The following is an 18,325-nucleotide window of genomic DNA, read 5'->3' as shown; positions in this document are numbered from 1 at the left end:
GATTCTGTTGGTGTCTGCTACCCTCAGCCTGCTGCCCCAGCACACAACAGCAAACATGATAGCACTGGCCACCACAGACTTGTAGAACATCCTCAGCATCGTCCGGCAGATGTTAAAGGACCTCAGTCTCCTCAGGAAATAGAGACGGCTCTGACCCTTCTTGTAGACAGCCTCAATGTTCTTTGACCAGTCCAGTTTATTGTCAATTCGTATCCCCAGGTATTTGTAATCCTCCACCATGTCCACACTGACCCCCTAGATGGAAACAGGGGTCACCAGTACCTTAGCTCTCCTCAGGTCTACCACCAGCTCCTTAATCTCTTTCACATTAGGCTGCAGATAATTCTGCTCACACCATGTGACAAAGTTTCCTACCGTAGCCCTGTACTCAGCCTCATCTCCCTTGCTGATGCATCCAACTATGGCAGAGTCATCCGAAAACTTCTGAAGATGACAAGACTCTGTGCAGTAACTGAAGTCCGAGGTGTAAATGGTGAAGAGAAAGGGAGACAAGACAGTCCCCTGTGGAAGCCCAGTGCTGCTGATCACTCTGTCGGACACACAGTGTTGCAAGCACACGTACTGTGGTCTGCCAGTCAGGTAATCAAGGATCCATGACACCAGGAAAGCATCCACTTGCATCGCTGTCAGCTTCTCCCCCAGCAGAGCAGGGCGGATGGTGTTGAACGCACTGGAGAAGTCAAAATACATGACCCTCACAGTGCTCGCTGGCTTGTCCAGGTGGGCGTAGACACAGTTCAGCAGGTAGACGATGGCATCCTCAACTCCTAGTCGGGGCTGGTAGGCGAACTGGAGGGGATCTAAGTGTGGCCTGACCATAGGCCGAAGCAGCTCCAGAACAAGTCTCTCCGGTGTCTTCATGATGTGGGAGGTCAATGCCACCGGTCTGTAGTCATTGAGGCCGCTGGGGCGCGGCGTCTTTGGCACAGGGACGAGGCAGGACGTCTTCCACAGCACAGGAGCCCTCCGGAGCCTCAGGCTCAGGTTGCAGACATGGCGAAGTACTCCACATAGCTGAGGGGCACAGGCTTTGAGTACCCTGGTACTGACACCATCCAGTCCTGCAGCCTTGCTTCGGTTGAGAAGTTTCAGCTGTCTTCTCACCTGTTCAGCTGTGAAGCCCACTGTGGTGGTTTCGTGTGGGGAAGGGGTATAGTCATGAGAGCACGGTGGGGGACTGCGAGGAGGGGTAGGAGGGGAGAGTGGAATATGTGTTGGTTGGGGGCCGACAACAGATGACTCGTGGGGGATGGGCAGGGGCCACAATGTCAAATCTGTTAAAGAACAGGTTAAGTTCATTGGCCCTGTCCACACTGCCTTCAGCTCCTCTGTTGCTAGTCTGCCGGAACCCAGTGATGGTCCTCATCCCACTCCAGACCTGACTCATGTTGTTCTGCTGGAGTTTCCACTCAAGCTTCCTCCTGTACCTGTCTTAAGCCTCCCTGATCCTGGCTTTCAGGTCACTCTGTATTGCCCTCAGCTCCTCCCTATTTCCATCTCTAAACGCCCTCTTTTTAGCGTTCAGGATGTCATTAATGTCCTTTGTTACCAATGGCTTGTTATTTGAATAACAAAGGACAGTTCTTGTCGGAACATTGCAGTCCACACAGAAGCTGATGTAATCAGTGATGCACTCTGTGAGCCCATCAATATCCTCCCAATGTGGCTCACAGAGTGCCTGCCAATCTGTCACCTCTAAACAACCCTGGAGCACCTCATAAGCCTCCTCCGACCATTTCCTCACTGTCCTCGAGGTTGCAGGTTTACTCTTCAGCAGGGGCACGTAGCAGGGTTTTAGATGCACCAGGTTGTGATCAGACCTTCCCAATGGGGGGAGGGAAGAGGAGCTGTATGCATCCTTAACGTTAGCGTACATCAAATCCAGAGCCCTCTCCCCTCTGGTTGTACAGCTCACATACTGCGTGAAGTTGGGCAGTGTTCTAGCCATGGTAACATGGTTGAAGTCACTGAGATGGTAATGAGGGCACTCGGGTGCTGGGTTTGTAATCTGGCTTTGACGGTGTAAATGATGTTACACGCCAACGTCGGGTTGGCAGAGGGAGGGATGTACATAACAACCACAATTGATTGCGAGATTTCCCTTGGCAAATAATATGGCCGGAGTCCAACAGCAAAAAGTTCAATATCCCGGCTACAAACACGTTCCTTGATTGTAATATGACCAGGATTGCACCATCTGTTGTTTACCAGAACCACAAGCCCCCCTCCTTTACGCTTACCGCTCTGAGTGCAATTCCGGTCAGCTCGAACGGTCTGGAAGCCCTCTATGGAAACGCTTTGATCGGGTATGTCCTCGTGCAGCCACATTTCAGTAAAGCACATGACACTGCTTTCCCGAAATGTTCTCTGACTCCTGACAAGCGCCGTCAATTCGTCCATTTTATTACCCAGCGATTTCACATTGCCCATGATCAGAGAGGGGAGACACGGCTTATAACTTCTCTTCTCCATAAGCCTCTGTTGTCTCGACCCAGTCCTCTTCTCTCGCCTTTTTGATCCCCCTCTGCATCCTCTGTGTGTTTACCTCCAGATTTCAGCAGGGGCGTCCGACGCTCTGTTCGCTAATCTGGCCAGCATAAGCACAATCAGCTGGTCCCTGGAATAAACAATGCGGCCATCCTGCTGCCATGCTAATGAGGCGTGTCCGAATGTAACTATTTCTAGCGCTAAAAAAACAAGTAAAACTCTCTCCACCAGCATGTTAGAGAGGGTGCAGCTTCAACGTGTTACCGTGAGAAAAAAATACAATAACCCAAGTTAAAAAAGTAAGAAACAAGACGGAGCAACTGTAACAGGCTGCATGTACGACTGGCACATTGTTTTTTATATTGTTTTCTGCTCTTTTTTTATTGCCATTTGCGTGGTGTGGTTTTTTTGCACATGGCGAAGGGTTTGATGTTTTCTTTGAACAGCTTGGTTTTCTTTGTTTCATGGCTGTCTGTAGAGAAGACGAATTTCAGGGTTGTGTACTGCTTACACACTTTTGATAATAAATGTACTTTGAATCTTTGAATAGTTGAATGAGTGATCTAAAAATCTTACAGTCACATACGACGCCAAATAATCTGGTATATTGTCATACAACGTTCAGAAAAAGTTGCTGAGAAACAGAATTTGTTGTGACAGGGGAGTTCTTCCCAAATCAGTACTTTTTACTGATAGGAAGTTAAGCAATAATTAGTTAGTTTGGTATTTTGCAAAACAAAACACATTATTGTGAACACCTGGTTAAAAAAAATGGGGCAGGCCCTTGCTGAAAACTACCAGCACTTAATCTTTGAAAACCAGATAATGACACAAACCACCATAAGCCAAATGACGTTAATTCTGAACTGCAGTCCAGCCTACCTGGAATTCCCCAATATGAAAGATTCAATCTATTTCCAATCATGATTACAGGAATGCAAAGAAAAGGTGAAGGGCGCAAGTTACCATTATTTCACCTCATTGTTTAAAAATTACAGCATTTGTATTTTAATTATCTTTTAATTAAAAACCAATTTAATAGTTCTCAACTTTCTGAACATTATTACAATTTGATCTTTTAAAAACAAAACATGTAGTTGAACCCTTCCCCCCTTTAGCCATCAATGCCTGTCAAGAGTACAGTCTTAACAATCTACCAGAGATCTAGATGGTTGCTATACATGAGTGCTCCCGATGGCTCTTGATGTGAGTTGGCAACAGCGCATGACGAACGTTGAGCTCTATAATCTACTGATGCTCTCCACTAAAATCGAGGCGAGAAGACTGCAAATAGCGGGGAACTGTCTACGCCACCTCGATGTACCTGCCAGCCTAGTCATCATATGGGAGCCCAAGCACGGGAGGATGAATCCTGTGCGCCCTCACAAGACTATGGTCAACACGCTCCTAGAAGACAGCGGCACGGCTAATGTAGATGAACTGAACACACTGATGAGGGAGAGGGAGAAGTGGAGAGTCCGTTATCGTGCCCGACGCCGGCCCCCTAGGCCTGAGTCGACGTCGTAGTAGCAGTAGTAGTAGTAGTAGTAGAGATCTAGATATCGCAGAACACACAGCAGGAGACTAGAGGCACAGTAAAATAAGTTTTCAAGATCTGGGTAAATTGAGTGTGAGGTTAAAGCTTATTCAATGCCAATTAGCTTAAACAATCACAACAAAACATACCAAATAAAAGTTTCACAACCAACATAAATTTACAAACAAAAATATTTTTTAAAAAGTGCCAAAAACATTAACATACCTGATACCCAACCAAGCCTCCCAGAAACAAATGACGTTCTTTGCAGATCCACCGTGCAATACTGATTGCTCCAATTTTTCGTGGTTGTGTTACTACAATATTGCAGAATGCATTTTTTCTTAAGTAGTATTCAAGAATATATTGTGGTAGTTGTGTACTCTTGCCACTACCAGTAGCACCTTGAATGATGACGACTGAATTGTTTTCAATGAGATTAATTAACTGCAATTACAAAACAAGTAGTAATAAATGCAGATGTGGTGTAAAATGCAGAACCTGAAAAAAATAATCTGAAATGAGACTCCAGAATCTGACATGAAGTTACAAGATGGAGAAACAAAAAGCAGTTATCAGTTTACCTCAGATGAAAAGAAATTTATTGCAGACATTGAACCTTCACATCAACAACGGTAGTAAAATATGCAAATTAAATCCAACAGGAGGGAGAAATTTATTCAGAAGCGTAAATTAGAAAACTTACACCCTACCATTTAATGATGCATGTTACAAAGTGATTCATTAGTACTCCTCAGAGATGGAAAGCTAACTTTCAACCTTAGACCAATGTGACTAACTTGGAACCACATACAAAACACTATTACATGAAACCAGGCTGAATGGAGACGAGTAATAAATGACCTGCTAAGGATGTCCATATAACAATAAATTTAAGATTGTATACCGTATACTGCTGGCCAAATGTTGTGGTTACCTTATCAGTCAACTCTAGAGAGTATCCTGGTGTATGATGCAAGTGACATCTGGTTCGCTAGTGATTTCCAGGAAAAACTGGATGGGAAATGAGAAAGATCGGTGACACTGGAAAGACAGCTGACCTCCAAGAAAGACTAGCACAGGCAGACAAAGCTAGCAACCTTGAGTGTAACACTCACAAGAGGGCACCATACAAGCTACAGATGAAGTAAATAAGTAAAAACCACAGAGTCTCCAGGGTGGGGGAGGATGATAGATTCAATAGGACAGACATAAAGGCAATGGCCAGGACTGGAAATATGATAACATGAAGGATCAAGCAAACAACACTGACTGGGGAGCCATTCATTGCAACGTCCCTTTGCGGCAAAATCTGCAAAGACATCAAAGGCCTCAAGATATACCAAAGGTGGTCCAGCTGCAGAATGAAGACGACTTAAGAGCAATGCACAGGCTCAACATCCAGTGAGACAATGGAGAAATCCAGCCAGGAAACACCCCACACAGCTGAAGATCTCTCCGCACCTGAGCCGCCACAATGCCAAAGAAGAGACCAAGTGAGTGCCTCCTCTTACACCCTAATATATTCATCAAGGAAAGCGAGGATCAGATGGCCTAGATCTTCAGACAATGCATCTTCGAAGCAGTTCGATGACAACCTGGATTGCATCTTAGAAGCTAGAACCTGACTACAGGAAAATCAACTTCCTCACAACCATTGTGTTCAACTTTGCTAAAGAGTGATTTGGCCCCCCTGGAGAAGAAAGGGGATCTTAAACCATGATGGCAACCAAACAGGAGGGAAGGAGAGATTCGCCACCTGAGAAGAGAGATAAAGACCTTGAACAACAATTCAAAATCAGTCCACCTGATGAAAAAGGTGTCAAAGATCTAATCAGCAAACTACAGCAACGGCTGCACAAGCTCAGGAGGGTGGAGCAGCTGCAAAAGTGAAGAAGGGAGAAAGAGAGAAGGAGAGCACAGTTTGTTTAAAAACCCATTCAGGTTCACCACGGCTCTTCTTAGCCAGTGGAAATCTGGCACCCTAACCAACTCAAAGCAGCAGGTAGAGGAATTTCTGTGGGAATCACACGGTGATCCATGTAGGAATTAGGGACTAGAATTCAATTCAAGTCTTCCAGCCAAGAATTCCACTAACTGAGCTGAACGTGGCAGGTGGTCCAGAATATTATCAAGAGAGCAAAGTCATTTGTCGCCCCAGGACCAAGTGGTATGCTCTACAAGGTATATAAGAAATACCCAAAACTCCTCTGGAGGTTGTGGAAGATAATGAGGAAGATTTGGACCAAAATTTGCACCAAGCTGGAAAATGGCTGAAGGTACTTTGTTCCCAAGGAACAGGATTCCTCTGCAATCAACCAATTTAGGACAATCTCCCTCCTTAGTATGGAGTGCAAGATATCCTTCTCAGTGCTTGCGAGAAGGCTGGTCTCTTACTTAACAGGGAATCACTCTATCAGCACATCCATCCAGAAAGGTGGCATCCCGGATTTCTCTGTTGTGTTAACACTGAGGGGCTGTGAAGACAAATTAATAAACCAAGCAAAATCAGGCCAAAAGTGGGCAACCAACTCAGCCATAGACCAGGCAATAAGCTCCCTGTAATTGAGACATCACTGGCAACTCTTGCCTAGGATGGCAAGGCCTCGGCTCTGCACACTTCCAACGATGGGGGAGTGCTAGGGCAAAAGACAGATGAGACATGGTCTAGGCAGAACCTGAGGACAAAAGGCAGTAGAATTGGGCGCCTAGACGAAATGAGATCTTCCTAAGCTCAAGATCACTTGGACAGAGCTTTGGAGACTGGAGCAGTTCTGCATTTCTTTCCTCCTAGATGTCCATGTATGACATTAACCCTACACTATCACAACTGCACACATGGGGGCTAAGAGAAGACCCTAACTGCAAGTTTTGTGGTCAGCAGGGTTCACTGACATACATAATGTCAGGATGCAAAACAGCTTTAACACAAGAATAGTATAGATGGCACTGCAACAAGGTCTTGCTGTCCCTTGCTAACACATTGGAGTGGGACAGGTGTGAAAAGAGACAGCTGGCAGAGAGGCAAACAAGGCAGTCATTTTCATCAAGGAGAAGGCCACATCAGTCATATGAAAAAGGCCTGAATCCAATCTGCTGCAAACTGCCAAATCATGGGAGATGAGGGTCAACATGGGGAGGAAACTGCAGTTTCCAGAGGTAGTGCATACCACACTTCAACCAGACATTGTACTGTGATCCATCAAAGACAAGAAAATCATCCTGCTGGAGCTCTCAGTATCATGGGAGGAAGAATGCAAGGAGGCTCACGAGAGGAAGGCCCTGAAATACCAGTCCTTAGTCCAAGAGTGCAGGGACAAAGGATGGAGGCATGGCTATTCCCTGTGAAGATCGGATATAGAGGGTACCCTGCAAGGTTGGCATGGAGGTGGCTGTCTCTGCTGGCCTTGATGTAAACAGCAAGAACCAAGCCACCTACAGGATGGGGGAGGAAGCAGAAACAGCCTCTTGCTGGCTATGGAGCAGGTGAGAGGAGCTGTGCTGGAAGTCAGGAGCAGATGGACAGTGACTTGGTCACCACCGCTGACCCACCAACAGGAGTGCAGTGGTTAAGGATCAAACACTATGAAAAGTGGACACCATCTGATGGCATCTGCTCCTGGCCAAAGACTACCGTTACCTCATCAGGTAACTAAAGAGAGCACCCTGGTGTTTAATGCAAGGTCATCTATAGTTTGTATATTTGACTAGCTGACCTTAAACTTCCATGAAGTGCAAAAAAAAATCAGCAATGCTAGCAGGAAATTATATGATGTATTGTGTTTTATTTTTGATCAAGGTTATACTCAACAAGATATTTGTACTTCATAGTGTTAAATTCTTCCACAAAACAGCACAAATGACCAGTTTTAATACAATTTTATGCAGGTACAAGTTTATGAATATAGCTGAAAAAGAAAAGATTTTCCTTAAAATAAAAGTGACACAATTTTAAATAAAGGATATAACTGAAGAACTTGTTACAGTTCCATTTAGAATATAAAATCTTCTTCCAGTGTACTGATGACATTATTGATGCCACTTTCAGCTCTCTTATGGAACATGAATGCTTCATCACCTTTGCTGCCAACTTCAACCCGAATCTCACTTTCAGATATATCCATCTCCAAATTTTCCTATCCCTTTCTCGACTTTGACGTAATGATTCAGCAACCAATATCCACTATAAACAGTTAAGATTCCCTCAGCTACCAAAAGTATACCTTGTCCAACATCTAAGTTGCTGGTGAATGCACCAGGCCAGGCAGTATCGTTCACCAGCAACTTTGATGTGTGTTGCTTGAATTTCCAGCATCTGCAGAATTCCTCGTTTATACCTTGTCCAATCCTGTTTCCTGTAATGATTCCACTCCCTTCTCTACTTTCTGTGGCTTGGCCAGATTTGATCTGTTAACAAAACTTTCTAAATTAGATTTTCTAAGATATGAAATTCTTTGTTCTCAACTGATCAACCTCCAAATCCAACAGATCACCCTCAGTAATTTCATCTATCTTCTGCATAACGTGAAGACCAGTGATGCCTTCAAGATTATTTAACGTCATTTCTTGTACACAGTGTAAAGGAGAATGAAAAAATTGTTACTCCAGATCCAATGAGGCACACAAAAAACCACAAAAGGAACACAATAAACACAGTATAAATACTTAAATTAGCTTACCCTACATACATAGATTGACTACATGTCTACAAAGTGATGCTGGGCACATGTCTATTCATAAGGTGACTGATAGGAAATTAAAAAGTAGAGGTGGCTGGGAGTATGGTGGGCTAGGTTAGTAGGTCGATGTGTTGATCAGCCTCACTGCTTGGGGAAAGTATCTGTTTTTGAGTCTAGTAGTCCTGGCATGGATGTTACGTAACCTCTCCCCTGATGGGAGTGGGACAATCAGTCCATGAATAAGGTGGGTGGGATTCTTCATGATGTTACTGGCCCTTTTCTCGAATCTTTCTGTATACAGTGGAATGAGTAGACGTCACAACTGGGGTCGTCCCTGGTTATAATAGATAATAATGACTTGTTCTGTGCCTTGTCATGCCCTCTGCTCTCCACTGAGCATTGTAGAACCACCTGCCTGGTTATTGGATCTACCAGTGGATCTCATCTGCCCACCCTACTAGAGCTGACTCTGCATGCTAAGGCAAGCATATCCCCATTGCACCGGGTTACCAGACCCACCGGAAACACATGGAATTGACACTATTTTAAAATTTTACGCTGTGGTGTTTAATGGCCACACAAGTGCACATGACTGACACCAGTTAGAAACTGTTTGGCAACAATCTCCTGTCCCAACTAAGCAGCATAGACTCCCAAATTCCAAACACGTCTCGATTAGTTTTTGTTCTTTAAGAGTTGTTACAAATAAGTGGCTGCCCCAATTAGCCGATGACCCAATTAACCAGAATCCACTATACATGTCCTTGATGCCAGGTAGGCTGATGCCACCAGTTATCAATTGGGCATTTTTGACTACCTGTTATAGAGCGTTCCTGTGGGCCGCAGTGCAGCTTTCATACCAAGCAGTGATGCACCTTATCGACACAGAGCTATGCTGAACTAGAATTGAGATAAACTGAATATGCCTAGACTCTTTTGATTTTGTGTTTTATATTCTGTATTTCTCGTTTGTGTTTTGTTTTGTCGTTTGCACGATTTGTTTTTTTTCCTGCTCGTTGGGTGGGGGGGTAGTTTTGAGGTTTTTCTTTGAATGGATTCAATTTTTTTTTGTTTTATGGCTGTCTGTAGGAAGACGAATCACAGGGATGTATACTGTCTGCATACAGTACTATGATAATAAATGAATTTTGAATCTTGAATCCCCTGCCTGCTCATGTGCCTGTCTAGATGCCTATTAAGTGTTATCGTATTTGCTTCTACCACCTTTCTTAAAAGTGTAAACCAGGCAACACCATTTTATCAGGTCACCTCTCAGTCTCCAACATGACAGAACAATTCAAATTTATTTAGCCTCACCTCACAGCTGAAATGATCTAATCTAGGCAGCATCCTGGTGAACATTTTCAGCACATTCCATCAAAACTTCATGCAGTACAACCAAAGTTTTACTAAGCTGGAACAGTACTTGCCAAATTGTATTCACAAAGCCCTGACTTATAAAGGCAAATATTTCATATGCCTTCTATACCACCCTATGTTGCCTCTTGCATCCAATGATCCCTTTTGAACATCAATGGTCCTAAGGGTCCTGTTGTTTGCTATATACTTATTTAATCTCCCCAAGTGCAATGCCTCACGCTTGTCCGGATTAAATTCTATCTACCATTTCTCTGCTCACATTTTCAAATGTTCTATATCCAGCTGCATGTATCTTTTGACAACTTCCTTACTACCTGCAACTCATCTAATTTTTGTGTCATCTGCAAACTTACTAATCAGAAAGAAAGCTCAATCAAGATTGTATGATATGATCTCCCCCATACAAAGCCACAATGACCATCACTAAAAAGCCCAATCTTTTCCAGAAGTGGGTAAGTGTTCCCAAGACCTTCTCCAACAATATCCCTACTATTGATAAAAGGTTCACCACTCTACAATTTCCTGGTTTGTTCTTGTTGCTATTCTTAAACAAAGGAACAGCATTGTCTATTTCCCAGTCCCCGAGGACTTTAATTATGGGCAAAGAGGATGTAAAGATCTCTAAGGAGTGTCTGACAGTAATGAGGATTGCACACCTTCCTCACTTTACACAAGACAAAGTAGTAATAACCATTCAGTCATATTTTTGATGTGGCACTATCAGCATTTTGACTTTAACTTTGGTCAAAGTACTGGCCTCTATTGCATTTTACGATCTCTTACAATGAAGCATGTTTACAATTATACAAACTCATGAATGTGATGCTTGATTATGACAAGATAATTGAAACTAAAGAGCAAAAATTACCTACCTGTTCTCTGTATTTAGCAATTGGCAATTCGGGGCATCTATAGTCTGCCAGTTTCATGCTACTTTTTGCTTTTACATCAGAACTTCTTGAGTTCACTCTGTACATCTCAGGAAGGTCCTTGGCATCAAACTTTTGCATTGTACTGCTGTCCACATCTGGATGACAATGAATGTTTAACTTAAAACCTCTTAATTTTAAGGACTTTTTTTTTACATGAACACAAAACATTAAGATTTTTAATCTTATGCATTCTATAAAAGGTATACTTATACAGTGTAACAAAAATCAGCATTTTTCTTCCTTGATGTATTCAACACCGAACTTCTAAACAGGATACTCTACTGTCACTGGAAGAGATTACCAAGTGCACAGAAGAAAACACAGAAGTGCATGCATGACATATCAAGTGATATTAAACATGATTTGATTCAAAGCCTTCATAGAATCAAAATTACAACATGCCCAGAGTGGCAGATTTAATATTCAAGGATTTCAATTTTGCAATATTTAGAATTTTTCAGCAATTTCCAATTGAAACATGACATTCAAAAAAGGCCTAGGTGTACTCGTGTGTTTATATATAAAAGGAGACAATGAGAGAAAGAAAATATTCACTATGTAGCTTTACGTAATTAACATGCACCAATTTAATGTCAGGAGGAGGAGGGAAAAGGCAATCAGTGCAGAGTACCTCTGTGGCTATTCTCCTCAATAGGTATACCACTTTGGATACTGTTGAGGGGGACAACCTACTGGGCCGGGGGGTGGGGTAAGAAAGAGTTGGTGTGCTGGGTATCTGCCTCAGAAAAGAAGAAAGGTGAAGGGGACTGCTGTAATGATAAGAGATTCCATAGATAGAGGAATAGAGACAATATTCTGTGGATACGAAAGACGGTATGTTGCCAGGGTCAGGGATATCTTGGACTGGGTCCATAGCATTCTAAAGGGGAGGTGAATAGCCAGAAATCTTGGTGCATATTGGCAGTAATAACATAGGGAGGAAAGGCAAGGTGGTCTTAGAGATTTTAGGGAGCAAGGTAGAAAACTGAAAAGCAGGACCTCCAGGATAGTAATCTCTGGATTGTTGTCTGTAAGACAAGTAAGAATAGGATGATTGGTAGATGAATGTGCGGCTGAGGAACTGGTACAGGGAGCAGGGGTCCAGATTTCTGGATTATTGGGATCTCTTCTGGGGATCTCCTGTACAAACTGGATGGATTACACCTGAACCCAAGGGGGATCAATATCCTTACAGGCAGGTTTGTGAGAGCTATGCGGGAGAGCTTAAATGAATTTGGTAATGGGATGGGAACCAGAGTGATAGGGCTGTGGATGGGGTAGTTGGTTTACAAAAAAAGGCAGTATATAGTGAGACTGCCTACAATGACAGGCTGATGACGACAAAATTACAATCAATGGGATGAGTTACAATGTAGAAGGGAGACAAAATCAAAAAGGGTTATGAATACTGGACTAGAGGTGTTATATTTGAATACCTGCAATATATGGAACAAGGTGGATGAACTTGTAGCGCAGTTACAGGTTGGCAGGTAGGATATTATGAGCATCACTGAATCATGGCTGAAAGAAGATTATAGCTGGAAGTTTAATGTCCAAGAATACACATTGTATCGAAAGGACAGTCATTTAGGCAGAGAGGTTGGGGTGGCTTTGTTTATTAAAAAAAATGAAATCAAATGGTGAGAGATAGGTGACATAGGATCAGAGAGTGCAGAATTGTGGTTGATAAAGCTAAGAATCTGCATGGGTAACGAAATCCTGATGGGAGTTATATACACACCTCCGAATAGCAGCAAAGACGTACTCTACAAATTACGAGAGACAGAAAGTGCATGTCAAAAAGGCAATGTTACAACAGTCATGGGATATTTCAACACGCAAGTAGATTCGGAAAATCAGGTCGGTGCTGGATCCCAAGAGGGCGAATTTCTAGAAATTTCTAGAATGCGTATCAAATGTCTTTTTAAAACAGCTCGTGGTTCAGCCCAACATTTGGGGGGGGGGGGGGTCAGCTCGTCTGCATTGAGTGCTGTGCAATGAACCAGAATTGATTAGAGAGCTTAAGATAAAAGAACCTTTAGGGGAACCTTATATTATAGAATTCACCCTGCAATTTCAGGAGAAGCTAAAGTAGTCAAATGTATCAGTAAAGCAGTGGAGTAAAAGGGAATTGCAGAGGCATGAGCGAGGAGTTTGTAAAAATTGATTGGAAAGGAACACTAGCAGGGATGACAGCACAGCAGCAATGGCTGGAATTTCTAGCAGCAATTTGTAAGGTGCAAGATATATACATCCCAAATAAGTAATATTCTAAAGGAAGGATGGCACAACCATGGCAGACAAGTCAAAGCCAACATAAAAACCATAGAGATAGCATATAACAGAGCAAAAATTATTGGGACCGGAAAGCTTTTAAAAAACCAACAGAAGGCAGAAACAAAAAAATTAGTAAAGAAGGAAAAGATGGAATACCAAGGTACGCTAGCCAATAATATTAAAGTGGATACCAAAAGTTCCTTCAGATACATAAAGTGTAGAAGAGAGGCGAGAGTAGGTATCAGTCCTCGGGAAAATAATGTTGGAGAAGTAGAAATGAGGGACAAGGAAATGGTGGCCAAACTGAGTAAGTATTTTGCATCAGTCTTCACTGTGGCAGCCACTAGTAATATACCGAAAGTTCAAGGATGTCGGGGGTAGAAGCATGTAAAGTTGTCATTACTAGCAAAATGCTTCTTTGGAAACTGAAAAGTCTGAAGGTAGATAAGTCACTTGGACCAGATGGTATACACCCCAGGGTTCTGAAAGAGGTAGATGAAGAACTTGTGAAAGCATTATTAATAATCTTTCAAGAATCACTAGATTCTGACATGGCCCAGAGAACTGGAAAATTGCAAATGTCACTCCACTCTTCAAGACTGAAGAAAGGAAATTATGGGCCAGTTAGCCTGACCACAATGAAAGACCTCAAAGGGGAACCGGTGGACTTTCAGGTCTCTGACAAGGTGCTATGCATGAGGTTGCTTAACAGATTAAGAGCCTTCAGCAGAACGGCCTGAAACGTCGATTGTATTCTTTTCCATAGATGTTGCCTGGCCTGTTGAGTTCCTCCAACATTTTGTGTGTGGTGCTCGGATTTCCAGCATTTGCAGATTTTCTCTTGAAAGTAAATGCAATGTTAGCATTCATTTCGAGAGGACTAGAATACATCATAAAAGTAAAGTTATAATGTTGAAGCTTTATAAGGCACTAGTGAGGCCTCACTTGGAGCATTGTACGCAGTTTTAAGCCTCCTATCTAAGGAAGGATGTGCTGACATTGGAGAGGGTCCAAAGGATGTTCGCTAAAATGATTCTAGGTTCGAACGGCTTATCACGTGAGCAGCATTCGATGGCTCTAGGCCTGTACTGGAAATCAGATAAAAATGGGGGAAAAAATCTCATTGAAACATATCATATGTTAAAAGGCCTTGATTGAGCAGATGTGGTGGTTTCTTATGGTGGGGGAGTCTAAGACCTGTGGACACAGCCTCAGAGTAGAGGGATATCCATTTAGAACAGAGATAAGGAGGAATTTCTGTTGCCAAAGAGTAGTGAATCTGTGGAATTTGTTGCACAGGCGGCTATGGAGGCCAAGTCATTAGGTATATTTAAGGCAAAAGTTGATAAGATTCTTGATTAGAGAGGGCCTGGAGGGATACATACAGAAGGCAGGAGATTGGGGCTGAAAGGGAAATGGATCAGCCATAATGAAATGGCAGAGGAGATTGATTCCACTTCTATATCTTATGGTCTTACGTTATTAAGTATTTTAAAATGAGAAATATCTTATCCAACATTGTCATCCAGTATTGAATGCTCTGTATCAATCATTTTTTAAAATAAACATTTCTAGATTTTTCTCAGTAATATTTATGACAGCTTAAAACTTTCTGAAGTTTATCAGAACCCAAGTCAGTTATACAATTTTGTTTTATAAATCATACCTGCCTCAGGAAAGACTTCGGAATGGGAAACTGATTGTTCATCTTGATTTTCAGAACTGTTCACAAATTCGGCTTCAGTCATTAAATCTAATTCACTGCTGAAACAAAGAAAACTGTGACTTGGCAAAATACATTTTCCAAGTGATAACTTAGCAAATCTAAATTTAAATTTCTGGATTGGAAGATTTCCTGCTGTGGATACAGATGATTCTAGTTAACTGGGACACATTAGATCCAATTAAGTAAATTCCCCAAGTAGCCAGTTTCATGGAAATCATTAAAAAGGTATTAAAAAACAAACTACCATTTGACTGAGTAACAATTTATGTACTTAGAGAGAACAAAGTAGAACACTGTCAATACTACTACAGTACTATAGTACTGTGTAATGGTTCCAAATACACTGCTATGTAGAGAGAGGTCTACAATAAATATAGGCAGCTTGCAGTACATGAGGTGCTCAAGGAATAAAAAGAATGTAAAAAGAATCTTAAGAAAGAAATTATAAAAGCTAAGATATGAGGTTGCTTTGGCAAGTAAGGTGAAAATAAATACAAAGGGTTTCTACAGTTATATTAAAAGCAAAAGGATAGCGAGGGGTAAAATTGGTCCCTCAGAGAATCAGAGTGGACGGCTATGTGCGGAGCCAAAAGAGAGGGGGGAGATTTTGAACAATTTCTTTTCTTCGGTATTCACTAAGAAGGATATTGAATTGTGTAAAGCAAAGGAAACAAGTAGGGTAGCTATGGAAACTATGACGATTAAAGAAGAGGAAGTACTGGTGCTTTTAAGGAATATAAAAGTGGATAAGTCTCCAGGTTCTGACAGGATATTCCCTAGGACCTTGAGGGAAGTTAGTGTGGAAATAGCAGGGACTCTGACAGAAATATTTCAAATTTCATTAGAAACGGAGATGGTGCCGGAGGATTGGCATATTGCTCATGTTGTTCCATTGTTTAAAAAGGGTTCTAAGACTAAACCTAGCAATTATCGGCCAGTGAGTTTGACGTCAGTGGTGGGTAAATTGATGGAAAGTATTCTTAGAGATGGTATATATAATTATCTGGATAGACAGGGTCAGATTAGGAACAGTCAACATGGATTTGTGCGTGGAAGGTCATGTTTGACAAATCTTATTGAATTTTTTTGAAGAGGTTACTAGGAAAGTTGACGAGGGTAAAACAGTGGATGTTGTCTATATGGACTTCAGTAAGGCCTTTGACAAGGTTCCACACGGGAGGTTAGTTAGGAAGATTTAGCAGTGGCTGGATGGGAGATGCCAGAGAGTAGTGGTGGATAACTGTTTGTAAGATTGGAGGCCAGTGTCTGGTGGTGTGCCTCAGGGATCTGTACTGGGTCCAATGTTGTTTGCCATATATATTAATGATCTGGATAGTGGGGTGGTAAATTAGATTAGTAAGTATGCAGGTAATTAGTAAGTATGCTAAGATAGGTGGCATTGTGGATAATGAAGTAGGTTTTCACTTGCAGAGAGATTTAGGCCAGTTAGAAGAGTGGGCTGAAAGATGACAGATGTAGAGTTTAATGCTGATAAATGTGAGGTGCTACATTTTGGTAAGACTAATCAAAATAGGACATACATGGTAAATGGTAGGGCATTGAAGAATGCAGTAGAACAGAGAGATCTAGGAATAATGGTGCATTATTCCCTGAAGGTGGAATCTCATGTGGATAGGGTGGTGAGGAAAGCTTTTGGTATGCTGGCCTTTATAAATCAGAGCATTGAGTATAGGAGTTGGGAGGTAATGTTGAAATTGTACACGGCATTGGTGAGGCCAAATTTGGAGTATTGTGTACAGTTTTGGTCACCGAATTATAGGAAAGATGTCAACAAAATAGAGAGAGTAGAGAAGATTTACTAGAATGTTACCTGGGTTTCATCACCTAAGTTACACAGAGAGGTTGAACAAGTTGGGTCTTTATTCTTTGGAATGTAGAAGGTTGAGGGGGGACTTAATAGAGGTATTAAAAATTATGAGGGGGATAGATAGAGTTGACGTGGATAGGCTTTTTCCATTGAGAGTAGGGGAGATTCAAACAAGGGGACATGAGTTGAGAGTTAAAGGGCAAAAGTTTAGGGGTAACATGTGGGGGAACTTCTTTACTCAGAGAGTGGTAGCTGTGTGGAACAAGCTTCCAGCATAAGTGGTTGAGGCAGGTTTGATGTTGTCATTTAAAGTTAAATTGGATAGCTATATGGACAGGAAAGGAACAGAGGGTTTTGGGCTGAATGCAGGTCAGTGGGACTAGGTGAGAGTAGGAGTTCAGCACGGACTAGAAGGGCCTAGGTGGCCTGTTTCCATGCTGTAATTATTATATGGTTTTGATTGATTGTAGATGAACAAAGTTAGCGCAGACACCTAGCATAGATAATTGACAAACTTCAAATGTTTTCAACGACATCCTCCAAATCTTCATTTTCATTGTAGCATTCAAGATGATTGTTGATACTTTCACATTTTTTCATAGTTCCTAGTTCTCCATTGAACTCTTGAACACTACCTCACTTTAATATTTGTTTTTTTTGCACAATTTTTAATCTATTCAATGTATACTGTAATTGATTTACTTATTTACTATTATTATTTCTTCTATATTATGTATTGCATTGAACTTCTGCTGCTCAGTTAACTAATTTTTATGATACATGCCAGTGATAATAAACCAGATTCTGATTCTAACTTGTTGAAGTAGGGAAATCGTTTCATTTGCACTCCAGGCCATTTCTGGTCTGAATGCTTGAAATCACAGTGAGCAGAACAGTTCTGAATTGTCTTTATCGAAGTAACTGTTGCTGCTGATAATAAAATAACTGGGCCCAGAACACATACACTGTTATAAGTGTATTTTTTATTTACTTGTGCACAAGGAGAACAACATGGGCCCCTGTCACCCTCACTGTACTCAAGTCTGAACAGAAAATTGCTGTATTTTTTTTGCCAATAAACCTATACTTTATTTACGTTCTTCTGCATAAATGCCAACTAGCATGATAATATGCACTACATAAATATAATTCTGTACAAATTACATAGCCAAGGTTAAAAAAGCATGAATACTGTAGTTTGTGAAAAACAAGCTCCTGTGTACTGTGGTTAAGTGTGAAGAGTTATTGCAAATTTGGACAGTAATTGAGATCACAGCTTAGATAAAATTATCAATATTCTGATCACACTACACATTCAAGTAGTACTGGATTTAAAAAATACAAATAATTTGTACATCACATCATCTAAGATTTTAAAAAATAAATCAGCTTAAGTATATTGTAATTTCTACTGTTCCGCATGTACTGTATACACTGCCAAGATGTGCAGTCCATGCA

The 18,325-nt window shown here is 41.7% G+C and overlaps 1 protein-coding gene across 6 annotated transcripts in view; it reads right to left on the bottom strand.

Moving 5' to 3' along the window:
- The window catches only part of tdrd9 (tudor domain containing 9), a 165,248-nt gene that overhangs the window by 135,177 nt on the left and 11,746 nt on the right, over window positions 1–18,325 (bottom strand). For 5 of the 6 annotated variants that reach the window (XM_063047992.1, XM_063048027.1, XM_063048011.1 and 2 more), the window contains exons 2-4: window positions 14,980–15,077; window positions 10,977–11,131; window positions 4,271–4,492 (exon numbers count right to left, since the gene is read on the bottom strand). In XM_063047992.1, coding sequence (XP_062904062.1) covers window positions 4,271–4,492; window positions 10,977–11,131; window positions 14,980–15,077 — 475 coding nt within the window. The remainder of the gene's footprint in view (window positions 1–4,270; window positions 4,493–10,976; window positions 11,132–14,979; window positions 15,078–18,325) is intronic. The other variant, XM_063048001.1, reaches the window with a different exon arrangement.

Source organism: Mobula hypostoma, chromosome 1 (genome assembly GCF_963921235.1).
Source record: "Mobula hypostoma chromosome 1, sMobHyp1.1, whole genome shotgun sequence".
NCBI classification, from domain to species: domain Eukaryota; kingdom Metazoa; phylum Chordata; class Chondrichthyes; order Myliobatiformes; family Myliobatidae; genus Mobula; species Mobula hypostoma.
The sequence above is the reverse complement of the archived record's forward strand: the minus strand, read 5'-3'. Positions and strand labels throughout refer to the sequence as shown.